The sequence below is a fragment of the Kryptolebias marmoratus genome, linkage group LG2, assembly GCF_001649575.2.
Source record: "Kryptolebias marmoratus isolate JLee-2015 linkage group LG2, ASM164957v2, whole genome shotgun sequence".
In the NCBI taxonomy this organism is placed as follows: Eukaryota; Metazoa; Chordata; class Actinopteri; order Cyprinodontiformes; family Rivulidae; genus Kryptolebias; species Kryptolebias marmoratus.
In genome coordinates, this window is record NC_051431.1 from 12,896,238 (window position 1) to 12,911,700 (window position 15,463).

General features: G+C 39.0%; 1 protein-coding gene across 1 annotated transcript in view; it reads left to right on the forward strand.

The window, feature by feature from the left end:
- rsrc1 (arginine/serine-rich coiled-coil 1) overlaps nt 1–15,463 on the forward strand; it is a gene marked incomplete at its 5' end in the record, with an annotated part of 112,375 nt that overhangs the window by 29,574 nt on the left and 67,338 nt on the right. The window contains 1 exon segment of the mRNA XM_017429030.3: nt 12,824–12,860. Within this exon segment, the coding sequence (XP_017284519.2) occupies nt 12,824–12,860 (37 nt within the window).

Below are 15,463 nucleotides of genomic sequence, written 5' to 3' on the forward strand. Positions count from 1 at the left end.
TCAATTTTGGAGGGTTATGTAAATATGATTGTCGGCAAAATGTGTTTTTCTGCCCTCAGTATATTTCCCTCTTTATGTCTCCCTCTGGAGATGCTAGGTAGTTTGGTTTGAAGGAAGTAAAGTGGTGTTGAAGGCAGAGAAGGGGGTTAAAAGAGAAGATTGTTATGGATAAATGATGTGTAAAGAGACAAACTGTTAATGTTTAATTTTTTCCAGACTCCTGTGTTTATTCATCTGCACCACAGGCAAAGGAACGTGTTGGCTGAAGTCTGTATGAGAAAGGCTAACACCGAGAATAAATTATAGAAAAAGATGTTCTTTTTAGTTGGAGAGAACAGACAAAGTAAAACGGAGAAGAAAGAGTTTTCTGTTGGCAGACAGTATCTTTCTCTATGCACTTGACCTGCGCTGCTCAGAGACAGAAATACAGCTTTGCAGATTTTGCCTAATGGCATTGATCATTACAAGAATACCTCTCTCAGACTGGGTAAACAGCTTTTCAGACATACAGTTAAGTACCATGACTCAGTTGTGGAAGTAAATATTGCCTGAGAGGCGCATATAACAATCATTCTCAGTGGACGTTTGAAATCGACTGCCCTTTTCAGAGTATTTTCTTTTATACAGAAATGAGCCGAAACAAAACAGTTCGCTGTGTATTTAACAGTCACACAAGTGAGTTTATGATTGATTGCGATGACTGTGGGATGAAAGCGGTTATTTGTGTCCCCGGTGGAGTTGGCATTGACCGTCTCACGGAGATTATATTGAACATTAAAAAGCAGAAGGAAAGTTTGGAAGCCCTCTCTTTTCCTCCCTCGCTTCCTGGCCATTTAGTCCGCCACTTTTACAGCCGAAGTTTTGATCTCTCAGCCAATGTTTAATTCATTTGAACTAATGTCTTGCTCACCCTTACTCTCATGTGCTCTGTCTTGCTCTTTCGCCCGTCTAGTCCTTGTGGTTCTCTAATGGAGTTATTCCATTTTACCTTTTACTTATTTTCCCTGGCACACACAGACACCAGCCGAGTCTTTTCAAACGTACACTTGTTTGCTTGTAGGACATACGTAGTCTGAATTTGTTTGTAATGAATTAGCTGTGCTTTTAGTGGGTTTTTTGGTTGGATTAAAAAAATAAAATCTCCAATTATCACAAGATGTGTCCTTCAGAATTGATATACAGAGATTTTAAAAGGATTTAGAATCTTTACCTAAATAAAATGACAAAAAAAATCTTTGTTGAAATACTTGATTAAGTATAAAAGACCTATTTGACTAAAACTATTGTAATTCTTTAAGCAACACGGGTAAAATCCTTAACAGAGCTTTTGTTTTTGTAATTATTATATTCAGTTAAATGTCGTTGTGGATGACTCTTATTGCAGCTATTATGATGGGACATTTTATAGATCTGTTTTATAACATTCATAAATATTTTTAATTGTGTATGATCTTAATTGGTAGTTTCTTGCCTTGTTTATGAGTATAAGTTTTGTTTTGTGAATACTGACACCAATTTGAATAAAACAAATGCTGAAAAAGTGTATGGATTAGGATGATGTGGGATATCTGTATGATAAGAAACATAAGAAAGTTGTTGTGATTGTCACTTAATTTTCACTTCTAAGTCCTGGTCAAAAGGCCAAGATAGTGAAACGCTCAACTTGAGGCCTCAAACTGAGTCCCAAACCACATTATTTTTTTATACACTGTTTTTTGTGAGATACGAAGCTTAAATTGTGGATGCAGTCTTTATCAATCTTTGGAAATTAAAGTGAGGAGTATTCATCTTGAAAGTAATGCTAAAGCTTTGTATGAAGCGTATAGGGAAAAACAGTACAATGGTTTTCTTTAAAATGTAGCCGAAGTTAAACAAAAAGCTTCAAAAACTGGAACCAATCTATTGAATTACAACTATCTAAAAATGTGACTTGCGTTTCGTAAAGAAAGTCCACATCTGTAGACAGCGAGTGTCCAAAAGTGAATGAATTGTCAAACAAAACAGCAAAATCGAAAGTTCAAAGCACTGATACGAGATAAATGTCATGTACGTTAAACAGAATCAATATGCTGTTTAACTTTGACTTGTTTTAAACAGGAACAACTTTTATTTCATTAACACGAGGGTACATTAATGATGACTTATATGTTGGATCATTGCCATGCCAAGGTCAAGGACTCAAACCAGCGTTCAGGCTGGTTTTAAATATTTCGTGGGGAACCATTTTGGTTTTGTGCTTTGATCATGTTATTCATTTTGCTTCTCCTATTTTGGTCTAAATTGACAAGTAGTCTGTATTTCTCCTTCCTCGGTATCACACTATGATCCAGCCTTTTTTTTTAATTTTTTTCTCCCCCTCATTCTTTGTGTAGCTCTGCCTCCCCCCCAGTTTCTGTCTCTTTCTATGCCCAATTCTGACGACACGGAAATTATGTACAATTTGTGTATATATACCGTGGGCACTGCTGTCTAATCAACAGAGCAAAGAAAAGAAAAGAAAGTCTTTCCCTTCACATACACACTCAGTGATGGAGACCAGGAGAAATCTGTCAGCACTGAGCTCTGCCTGGAAAATGTTTCAGTGGAAAATGGTGGAGTATTTCAAAAAATAAAACCGAGTAGCAAATCATCTTGTTAAATTTTCAAACAGATATTAATCAGATTGAATAATGCTGCTGGACGCAGTGTTATGGCACTTACATTTTGGCACATGAGCCATAATTGCTGCATAATGAGTGTGTGTTTGAGAAAAGTTTATATGTGATCTTACAAGATTTTTTTTCTATTTAGCGTTCAGTATATGAAGTTGATATTTGCTCAAGTTTTTGATGCTTTTGGCAATAAAATCCTTGCCTTTGAGCAATAGAAAATGTTTTTGTGCAAACATTTATGCTGATATAATTAGGATCTAATTGATTTTAGAGTTAAACACTGGCCAGACTTTCAGTGACACTTTAAGTTTTTGAGTTTTTCGCGACTCTGAGCTTAAACAGAAAGTCTCTTTGTTGAGTTAATTAGACCGCATTCAAGTCTTCTCAGTGGAATAGTTATTTGCATGAAAGATGTAGAGTTAACCAGTTTTCCATGGCATCTGTAGTGCGCATTTTGAATCCCGCAGTGTTAGTTTGTCAGCTTGCATTAGCGTGAGAACTGGGTTTACTTACCTTTTGTGTCACTTTTTCTAGAAGTCTGACGACAGAACAACAACAAAAAAAAAAAGCACAAAGACGCACACGCATTCTCCAGACATCTCTCCCTCTAGGTCAGACTGCAAAGAGCTTGGGGCGATGTTGTTTTGTTTTCTGATGGATGGACAGAAAGAGAGGGGGAAAAAAGACAGACTTAACCCCGGCCAGCGATTACGCCAGTTTGACACCACAGACGTAAAAGGAGAAGGGGGGCAAAAAAAAAGAAGAGAAGTATAAAAAAAAAAGGCACAGTATAAAACGGCGTGTAGATGATATGAATAACAATGTATGCTGTGTGTCTCTCTGGACCTTGATAACCTGCAGACCAGAGCCCAATGCTTGTGACAGGCTGGCCTTTGTGGCCACTTTATCCCGCCTGTACACTTGTAAGGTAGAGCTGGGATAATCGCACCTAATCTAATTAAGGCTAAAAAGGGCCATGACTGAGGCTGGCCAGGAGCAGACTGGGCACTCAACACACACACACACACCAACAAACAGCTCTGCAGTAAAATCCTGTTTGCATCAGAAAAATAAGGTTGTCATATTGATTATGCAGATGAGGGACTAACGGGGGCTAACTGCCTCTCAGGCCAGCCGGTTACAGCTGACACAGGCTAAACAGAGGGATACAGAAAGAGGAAGACAGGATTAGAACAGGTTTAGCTCTGTTTGCTTTCGAACGCTCTGCATGTACCACTTTCAGGTTCGGAGGAGTATTGTCCCTAATAAGACTTTCTCGTTTGGTAAAAATTAACAGACTGATGGCGAGAACAGAAATGAAAGAGTTGAACAGTTCACATATGACTTAAAAAAAAAACCATGCAGAAAGCTAAGTATAACAAACAAGGGTGGCAGAAACAATACAGTATTAGTATAATTATATCAATAACTTGAATGCAGTGATTTGAAATACTGGAGAGAACAAACACACACATTTAATCATATTTCTCACTAATCTCTTGAGTAAATTGTTGATAAATTAAACCACAGGGATGAAATGGCTTTTAAATCACTACAACATTCAGAAAATTAGCTCATTTCATAGCCTGAAACGAGTAAAATTTAGTTTTTGCCTGGTTAAACACCACAAGCAATCAAAGTGTCTTGATCAATCAGTCAGACTTATTTTGACTGTACTTATCTGTGTACAGTTGCTTGTTAGCACATGTTCTTGATATATGGCTATTAATAACTTAACTTCATTTCTATGTATGTGAATTGTGTGTGCTGCCAGCAGCAGCCGGATTGCTATTTCCCTGTCTACCTTTCTAAAAAGGACTGTGTATTCTCTGGATGAGGGTGTGATGTACAATTGAAGGGCAGGATTGAAACTGATTACCTTGTTAACTCCTGGCACCCACTGGCAGCTTGAAATAGACCTGAGCACCAGGGCCTGATTTGCAAATGAATTACCCCGTCGCCCGGCCCTCCCCTTCCCCTCCCCTCCGTTCCCCTCGCCGTCTTCCTCCCTTTCTTGTGTTCTTTTTCCTTTTTTTTTTCTGTGTGTGTGTGTGTGTGTGTGTCCATTCAGTGCCAAGATCATCTTTTTATATTGTGCCATGACAGATGCTGTGCCGGGCTGCCATTGTTTCCCATCAGTTTTTCTGGGGCTGCGAGGAGAGCCAAAAGATTTCCACATGTGACTTTAACACAGGCGTCCCTCCTGCCGTAAAGCACCGGGCTTCATTCTTTGTGTACCACTACTGCAATCTACATAGTTTTGGAGCAGGCAGAAATGTTGTGGAGTGGCATTGTTTCACCCTCAATAATGGAGAGATATTTCTTTGATTAAGATGGATTATAATAGGGAGGCATGAAAAGGACCGCCTGCTATTGAGGAAAACCACAGGGAAATTGATTGCTCTCTGTGTCTCCCTTTTTCCTTTTTCTTTCCACCTTTGACCCTCTCTCTCCCCCTTTTTGTTACACACAAAAATGAAGTTTTCTTTAAAACTTGGCCTCGGCACTTAGTTAACTCTCAACACTGAATTTGGACGTATACATAGGGAAAGGAGATATAGTTTCTCCACTGGGAATGATAAATCTTACTTTATTCAGAGCACATTTGTTTGAGTGTTTCTGTGTCTGTTCAGTATTTCTGCATCTCAAAAAGAGGAGTAGACGGTTGTTCAGACTGAAGAAGTAGGCCTACTTGTACTCCAAGTTAAAGTGATAGTTTAGTTCTTTTGAAATAGTTTTTTGCTCGAAAAGTTATGATCAGTTCCTATTGTACCTGTTGTTGATAACCCTTTGAATGAACACAATTTGGGGAAATAGAACTTAATTTTCACAGGATTGATGAGCTAATGGCTAGTGTGATCGTGGACAAGATCCAAGTTGATTGCTGACATCCTAAAACAACTCCAGTCTCAAATATTTTTATGCAAATGCTATTTTCTTAATGTTTACATTGCTATATGTGATTATTTACATACAGTTATTTGCTGTGACAGCAGCTAGCTAGAGCACTTTTGGTGTATCCTGGAGCACTTATGGCAGGAATATCATAAGCTTTCTACTATAATAATTGTGTAACGCAAAATTGTAAATAAAAATTGCATCAACTGCTTTGAATTTTTCTCAGATTGGAGTCAGTTCAAGATGGCAGCAGTCTACTTTGGACATGGTCCTGCTCAGATTAGCCAATAACTCGTTAATTCTGTCAAAATTGAACTTCAGAAAATCTGATCCACTGCTTTAAGGTCAAAATAACGACTGGCAGAATGTTAGATACATGACAATTTAAAACGGTTTATTGCAATAAAAAAATATAGTGTGCATTCTATTTTTTTTCATTGTAAATTATGATTTTACAATTATGACACCTCAAATTGTTGCTCATAAATTTATTCACAGTATTTTGTTTTAAGCAAACTAGCTGGTTGAAGTTTGGAAATAAAGTATACTTGTTTGCACTTGTGCTAAAAGTATCTCAGTGTAATGTACTGATGATGGGGGCTACAGTAATCTACAACTTTAGCGCTGATCATGTACATGTGGCAAGTATCAATCCTGCATGAACAGGTGAGTGTGTGTGTTCGTTTTGGAGAGCAAAAGAAGCAGTTATAAATCGGCTTCTTTCATTCTTATTATTCCTCTCCTGACTTTTTTATTGACTGCACCTCAGCCTGCCTCTGAGAAACATAAAGGGCTGAATTTGTTACCCCCCTTTTTAATGGACTGCTTTCTACCATTTTGGGATTATGCTAAAGTAAAACCCTCTCCACTAAGAAGAGGGCTAGCTTGTTCACCCCCAGATGTAATGCCTGTGTGTGTGTCTGTATGAATGTGAAAATACACAGAAAGCATGGAACGATAAGTTTTTGTTCCCCCTTATGTGTTCTGCATAGAGGAGTGACAGCTCCTGACTTACCCTTGCATTATCCCTTCGTGTCAGTCTGTGAGTGTGTCCCTCTAACGTCCCCTTAGCTGTATAAAACCCTGAGAGGGGGCTCTGATAGCACATACAAGAATACAATTTCAATTTCAATTGGCAGCTCTGTTAAAAAGGGGCTATGGAGATGGCAATCAGGCCTGGGGGAAAGCTGTTCCTGGGTATTATTTTGTGTGTGTGTGTGCATGTGTGTGCGCCTTCCTGTTCTTCAGTTGCTCAATATCAAGCTTTTGCCTTCTAGTAGTTAAACAGGCAGATGTCACTGATGTAGACTGTGTGTTAGTGGATTGTGTGTCCTATTTGAGTGTAAATGTGTCCCCATCACATTGACTCTTTAATAAATATGCCTGCCATTCTATCAGCAGTCAAACAACATATGAATGCTCAATGACACGCTTGACAAGGCATGCAACTGTGGCAAATGGGATGCACACACTGTCTCTCTCTCTTACACCCCCCCAACACACACACACTTATAAATGATGTCTCTTTTGCAGTGCTGCAGTGTCCTGTCTTCCTTAGCTGCTCTCTTCTGGTCCTCTTCACACTATCTCTCTCTGATATCAGGTTGAGGGCTGAGAGGCTGCTGAAGGGTGAAAATTAATTTTGTAGCAAAGAAAAACCCAGAAAAATTGATTCTTAAGAGGAAAAGGGAACATAACCAACAACATTTCTCGTGAAAAGATGTGTGGTCTAATATAGCTCCACTAAAGATATGTTTAATAAAACTTGTTGGAATTTCTAAATCATTTTTAAACAGTAAAACCCATTTATATTTGTTTTCTTATTAACCGTTCAATACTATAGTTCTGCTTGTTACAAAGCTCAATTTTTAATGTGATGTTAAATGAATGTTTAGAAATTTAGAAAAAAATGTTAAGCATTTATTACTTCTTTTTCTAACATTCCTAGAGAACAGATATATTTAGGTACAAGCAATTACATTTATTGATTAAAAACATTAAGCCAATCCTAATATAAACTGAGGCCTGTCAGAATTAAAGTTAATGTTGGTAATTCACATCATGGGAGTGCAGTTAGGTTTTTAGCAATAGTATGTTTATATGTCCTTTTATTTTTATGGGAATCTTTGAAATCAAGGGTAACATGTTTGTTAGAATTTGTTGCAATTAAAAAAAAAATCAAACTCTTTAAACACAGTTGGATAAAGCTACTACAGACACCTGTTGGTGTTTTACTTTGTTTTGTTATTCATTTTATTGGCAGTTATTTAACCAGATTCAAACAATAAAAAAAACTATTGTAATCATGATTAGGATTCACTATGAACACACCTTTTTGTTGCTTCAGCACTGGCATGGCTTTGAGAAGAAGTTCTAGCGTTTTCCTACAGGAGACTGTCAAAGTATTCCTGCATGTTAAAACTGTCCAGTAGTGGACAGTGAAAGGGTTAAAGCTTTCTCTTTTAGGACAGCAGGTCTGAGAGGTAATGCATGGCTGATGAGTGCCGGGCTAATGGGCAGCTCTGTTAGCTGGAAATCAAATGACTGCCTCTGCATTTTAAGTCCCTCTGTCGCCTCCATTGACTGACTAAAGATTCATCTCTGCCGTGTCAAGGGGTGGGGAGGGGGGGCTGAGGTGGTTCAACTAAAGAGAGGAATAGAAAAATAATAGAGAGGGTGAGGGGAAAGAAGGGGAGGGCATCATAAAGGAACCTGAAAATCTAATGCAATTATTAGAAACTTGACCACAAATGACAACTCATCTGGCGCTGGCTCTGTAATTAATTGTCTGCTAGCAGGAGTGCACGGGCTTGCGAGGGTGAGGGGTTCGGTGGAGTGACAGGGAAGAAAAGAAGAGGCAGCCTGGTGATTGAAAGAGGGCAAAAATGACAGGCGAGGAAAGATAGAAAGAGAAGAGGTAAGATGAGGCAACAGCTTAAAAATTGTCATTAGAGAACAAGAGACAAAAAAAGGGTTTGGACACTGAAATGGAACATGCACCGTGAATGATGGCGGCAGAGAGAATGCGGTAAAGAGTCGACAAGAAGAAAAAGTATTGGAGTGGATAACAGCAGGACAGGCGAGGGAGGGAAAAGGAGCTGGAATAAGAAAGCAGCAGAGTGTAGACAGTGTGATGGATCCAGCGACCATGTTAAATTGGTCAGTATTGACCTTGCCAAGGCTCACTTTAACACTCACACTTGTTTGTCCAGGTTAACTTAATTGACCACAGATAACTAATTACTGTTTCCTGGAACAGCAGTACATTACTCTTTGTCTCTGTCCTCCCTTGCTCACTTGCCATTTTCTGTCAGGCTCTCTGTCTTGCTGGTTTGTAGCTTTTTTTCGAAGGGAAAAAGAGGTAAGCGTGAAACATGAGATAGTCAAAAGTTGATTTTTTTTTTTTTTTTTTTAGATTTTCATCTTTAAGGTCCTTGCCATGCAAAATATTGTAGACAAATCATACTTGACAAACAACCTGACCAGAAAACTTTTAATTTTTACTTTGGACAAATTCCTTAAACTTAGAGATGCTTTCTCTAGAGCACTGAATGCAGGTTTTTAAAATTTTCAAGGCATAGTGACTTTTGATTGCTTATTGCATTTTAGGATTGTTCTTGTGTATTGAATAATACTCTACCTTATTGATTTCAGGTTCAGTTTTGTGGCTACAAATGCCCTGAACCATTGAGGCGCTTACTTCATCCCTAAAGATTTGCTGTATCTGATATGAAGTCATCAGCAGATCCTTGAAGTCCTGTAAATTGTGAAGTGGGACCTTCTTATGTTGCACTTGATTGTCTAGCAAGTCCCACAGATGCTCAGTTGGACTAAGATCTGGAGAAGTTTTACATAAAATCCAGGCCTCATCTAATTGTCATGTTCCTCAAACCATTATTGAACTATTATTTTAGGCATAACATTTTATCATGTTGAAAGAGGCCTCTGTGCTCATGAATTACCATTTTCACAAAGGGCAGAGTTTGGTGAGAAAGATTGTATAGGTTACTGTTTTGTATGAAACTAACATCCCCAGGAATAACAAGACTACGGGTTTTTGAGCAAATTATTGCCCATAGCAGTACAAAACTTGCTATCCTCCTACAGCATAAAAATTGGCAATTCATGTTACGTAAAAAATAAAATGCAATTCTTCAAACCAGGACGCCTTCCTCCAGTGCTCAGTGGTTCTTGTCTGACGTTCACTTTTCCAATATAAACACTTATGGTCATGAGTTAGTATTGTAAGTGTGACCAGATTGTTGGTATCACGCTGAAATGCATTGTGTGATCAGAGACCTTTCCCTATATTCCAACTACTATTAACTTTAGCCATTTGAGCTATGGTAGTTTTTCTACTGGATCAAAACCCTGTATCAGTGAGCCTTCTCCTACCATGACATTGTCACTGGCTCACTGGTTTTCCTTCCTTGGACCCATTTTATTTGGGTCTCTTGACCCCTACAGACCAGGAACATCACTCAAGGCCTGCAGCTGTTGGGATACAATGACAGAGCTTTCTAGCCATTACAATTTGACCTCTATGTTTGTTCATGCTCTTCTGCTGCTGTTCACTCACTTCCTAATATGTCCTGCCTTCTGCCAGGTGCCAATATGATCACATAGCCTTTAGTAGTTCACCTGTTTTTCTTATAATGTTATAGCTGACTGATGTACGTTCGTAACATAAATAGAAAGTCAGCTACATTATCTTTCAAAGGAACAAGAGACTTGCCAGGATTTTTTTTTAGACAAATAAATGCATAAGTAAGTAAAACAATCTTGCTTGAAAATGTCATGGACTGAGGAAATTTGTAAAAACACAACTTCAGATGCAGCATCTTACTTTTAACTTATTTATTTTTAGCTGCTGATTAATGAGCCTAAAATGACCACAAGCTCTTGCAACCTGAGATGTATTATTAATATTATTATTTTTACCTCAGCGAAATTATGTTATTATGAAGATAATAAGTGTTCAATGTTCACAAATTTGCTTTAATGATAGTTCCAACTAAAATATAGCCTGTAAATGCCACACTTTCCAAACATGTCAAGCCTCTCCCAGTATGTTAGAAATCAGTGTGCTGGCTTCACCCTTGTCTTTCCATGTCGGCTCTTCATGTCGCTTTCTGTCACAAGACCCCCCCACCCCTTCTTTCCTACTGTGCGCTGGGGCTATAATGTGTTCCTGTGGTTGTAGTAAGCAGGCCATAGTGTCTCTGAGGCCTTGTGCTACACCACCATTACTATCTGGCCTGCATCCACTACAAATTGGATGAACAGGCACTGACACATTTTCAATATTATTACATTAAACCAAGTGGATTTTGATTGATAACCTAATATTGGCCTAATGCAAAACATCAATCATGGCAAGTATATTAATTATTTAATATTGTGGCGTAATTCAGAAATCGATGCTGCCTCTGCGTTAAAGACACAGAGTGCAAAGAGGGAAGACAGAGAGATAGGGGAAGAGGAAAACTCAGTCCCTAAAGACCTCGGTAGATTATATGATGTTTTGAAAAGAGAGATGAGGATGTAAAATGGTGTATGTGTGTGTGTGTGTGTGTTAGCTCAGTGTGTCTAATGGATAAAGCGATCCCCTCGGCCCCGGTGCGGACAGCCCTGGACAGCTTGCCCTTGATGAAGTCAGAACAACAGATGAAAGAGTGGAAGATTAAATGTATGTGAAGAGCTTAATAAAAGTTGAATTAGGAAAAAAAAAGGAAGAGAGGGAAAAAAGATGGGATTGTTAAAATGAGCATGAGGAATGAGATGAAAAGGGGGGAAAAAAAGAAAGGGAATGAGTAGAGGAGGAGGGATCGAGCGCTGCGTCTCCCCTGTGTTAGATTGTTTCTCACTAATTGCGCTTCATTAGCGGATTACACACACTGTCACCACGGTAACAAATGTCTTGCTGTCTGGTTGCTGGGCGCCCGTCATGTATAATGAATGTGGCGGAGTGTTTGTCAGAATGTAATGTAATTACAGCTAGATGAAGTTTGCCTTAAGTGGTTGACTTGTCTTCTTGTGGCTTACTGACAGAGCACAGAGTAAACAAGCAAACATAATTTCGTTGGCTTTCTTTTGTACTTTTTTATATTTCTGTTTGACATTTCTGCCCCTTCTTCATAGCGTTATTTAGAAAGGCTGAGGATGTGGGAATGGCATATGTTTGTGGTTAAAACTGGGTATGGGACATGCCCTGTAGGATGGATGGATGGATAGAAGAACAGAGGGAGAGGGAGTTGGGATAGATTAGACAGTATGTAATTTTAGAGATGGTGTAGATTTACACCATGATGCTGCCAGCTGCATTAGCAACTGAAGCCTGTCGATAAGCCTTCCTCCCTCTCAGCACAGACACACAGCACAAACACACACACACCACACGGTAAAATGCCACAGCCTGGGTGGAGTTGTCAGTAATGGAGGCCAGAGTTGGACGAGGGGTGCTGGGATCGGAGACGGGGGCTGTTTGTGTTCTCTTGATCTTTTGATTTTCACTGCTGCAAATTTGAAATGTGCCAAAATTGCATCTATTATTTACTGCCAATTTGCTCTTTTTAAAACAGCCTGCTCCCCACTCATCCTCCACTTCCTCGGCTCGCCGCTCTGCTGTTGCTACCCCGATATTCATGCACACTTTTTTTTTTTTTTTTTTTCAAATTAATTCACAGATAATAAGCTCCCAGCTCTTCCTTTGTTGTTGGAAATTATTGTTATGACTGCCAGCAGTGTGGCGACAATATTAGTTAACCTTTGTCTAGTTTAGATGCAAAAGTGTAGAAATGCTCACTGCATTTCAGCCCGAAAGGTTAACAGTTAGGCTCAATCCTTAGTGTGTTTTTGTCCTTTTGATTACTAAAAGCCTCTTTGATATCATTTAGATCATTTCCCCTGATTATTTTAATTAAGGATTATACATTGCACATTAGTTGACGCTAAAATAAATAGCTGACTAATGGATTAGCAGAAAAATAATCTGCTGAGCTAGTTAGGTATTCAGGTGATTATTCAAACAGTTTATCACCAAGCAAAAAGAGGCAAAAGAAAGAAATCTGTTAGGGAGCTTTTCAAATTTACACATTTTCTTGTGTGTGTGTGTGTGTTTGTGTTAATTAAAAACAATCTTATGTGGTCTTTCATTTTGCTGCTCTAAATTGTTGAGAAATTAATTGAGAAAAGCACACCTAATACAGTTTGTTCTGCTTTCATTAAATGAGATTTTGTGTTGACACTTCATTTACAGCATTGTTGTGTTTCAGGGATGCCGAGAACATTAAAAGTGGATTAGAACATCTGGTAAGTTCTATTCTGCACACAAACACAAACACTTTAATGTCTACATTCCTTACAAAATCAGCACTATTGGAGCTGAATAGTTGCGTCTTGCAGTTAGGGAGAAATAGAATGGGGAAAAAACAGGGATAGATTGAGGATACTGCCTTCCCAAGGGCCTGGTCCAGCTTACATATTAGCATTTCATTAATTTTCAGTGCTGCATAAAATGCGCACCCTCGTTTTTACTTATAGTTAGGGTTAATTGAATGTTTTTGCTCGTGTGCATACCTGTTTGTGCATTCTTACATAAAAGCAAAGTGTTTATTCGTTATCTGTGAACAGACATCCTGTTTCCCTCTTTGTGCTGCTCCCTCTGTCAGCATGGGGCCTTTTCTCAGTCCTCTCCTGTCCATGAATCGAAGACCTGCTGGATCTGATCTCCCGGGACAGGCCTAAATATTTAATGACGAACGTTTCCAGGGTTTTTCTCGCTGCTCGCTTTAATACAGGGTCAGAGAGCCATGCAACAAAGTGAAAAGGTTTTCTCTCCTCTTTTTGGGTGGGAAGAAACCCAATGTTTGATGTGCCCCATATTCCACGGGATGAATTATAGACAGAGGTCAAGTGAGGGTCCTGCTCTCTGTGGATGTCACATGCCCTCCCTCCCTTGCCTCCCTGCATACTAAACTGCAGCTCCCAGCACCCTTTGCAAATGACCCACCCTGCCCCGCCCCGCCTCGCGTTACGCAAATGACCCTGAATATGCCACATAAATGACTGACCCCGAAATTCAAACAGTTCTCAGTAGTTCTCCTTTTGTTCACAGCAGATCATATAAAGTTAAAATTAAATTTCAACATTGTTCCAAAACTGATCTTCATAGCGTTCATAACTGTTAGTAGAGTAGAAAAGGCCCTGTCCTGTGTTACATTTGTCCTTTTGTTGCAAGTTAGGCATAACATATAATAATAATTATTAATCTTGAGCACTGTGTCCTGCTTGTTAGGTTCTGAGGAGTCACCTGACATAGTGGCATTTTCGGTTGGACCCCCTTCAATAGAACAAAACAAAAAAACCAACACCAGTTACCTAAAAGCTCTAGACCAGTGGTCTCCAATCCTGGTCCTCGAGGGCCATTATCCTGCATATTTTACTTGTTTATCTGCTCCAACACACCTGATTTGAATCAATGGGTGATTAACAGGCTTTCTGCAGAGCATAAAGAGGTGATTTAACCACTGAATCAGGTGTGTTGGAGCAGGGAAACAAGTAAAACATGCAGGATGGTGGCCCTCGAGGACCAGGATTGGAGACCACTGTTCTAGACTGTGCTGTAAATTACAGTTTTAAACTCTCTTCCCCTCCAGGGTTTGACTGTTGTCTCATTAAACTTAGCGCAAATGCGCGCCTGTGTATCCGGCAATTGAGAATTGACAATTGAGCACATTGTTTATTTTCCATACACTTTTTAGAGTTAAAATAAAACGGGCATTAAATAAAATAAATATATTTTTTACACATATTGTAATGGTCTATTCGTGGTATGAAGATGTCTGGGCGTGGGCCTACAGGTGTGATTGATGCACTCCTCCATAAAATGTTGTTTGAATTATTCAGGAGAAGGTTAGATGCATAAACAGCATTAATCAATATGTGTATGAGCAGTTATATTCAAGCAAACATTATGAGAGGCTGCATCCCAGGCATAGATTAGTTTTCCTCTACGCTTGTGGAAGAATGTGAGCTAAAATAGACTACAGTGATTTCTTGTCAGTGTGTAGTTCAGGTAAATGTCTCTGCGAGGGCTTTATTCTATGCGCTGTACGGCTAAAATCAAAAATTAGTACAAAGTTTCACAGATTTAAAAAAAGAAAGCAACCTAGATCCACTCCAGCTTGCTGGCTGTTATTCGATAATTTTGCTGAAAACACACACCTCAACATTCCTCTGTTCTCTCCTTCTTATTTGGGGAATTACATTTGTCATGCCCTAATTTGTACAATAATGTTAATTAGTTCAACAGAAGAGTGGTAAATGACTGTAGAGCAGACTTTAATAACAATCTTACTCAGAAAGACTCGTGTTGCACCAACTCTCTTGGCAGGTGTAAGGTCAAAAACTACACAAAACACAAATGCACACTGCCTACATCAATTTTGCTTAGAGCAAATTTAATTACTAGTCATTGCTTTGTTTTTATCTTGATCAGGGTGACTAAGGAATTACAAATTACACATTTACATGAGCAAAATTCAGATGCAAGCACACATTTGTGTATTTACCAGTATTATTATTATTATATTTTTTTTTTCTGTATTTAAGTCTCAGAGAATTTGGATCTTCGAATAGCGACCGTTTGAATTTATGGGTGTGTTTATGCTTATGGGGAGATTGCACCCCAGTAGGCAGCCGCCTGGGGAGCGCAAGACTCTGATTACGATTCGGGACAGAAAACTGTAAATAATGGAGCTCATCTCTGTTGGAGCTGGAGTTGCGGGGCTGTTCGGATGCAGTTTCTCTCAATGCCATAATCTGCAGGGATACCACATATCCCTGTAGATTTCTAAACAGGCTTTTTACAACTTTCTGTTGATGTACTGCTTTTAAGATTGGTGCCTCAGCCA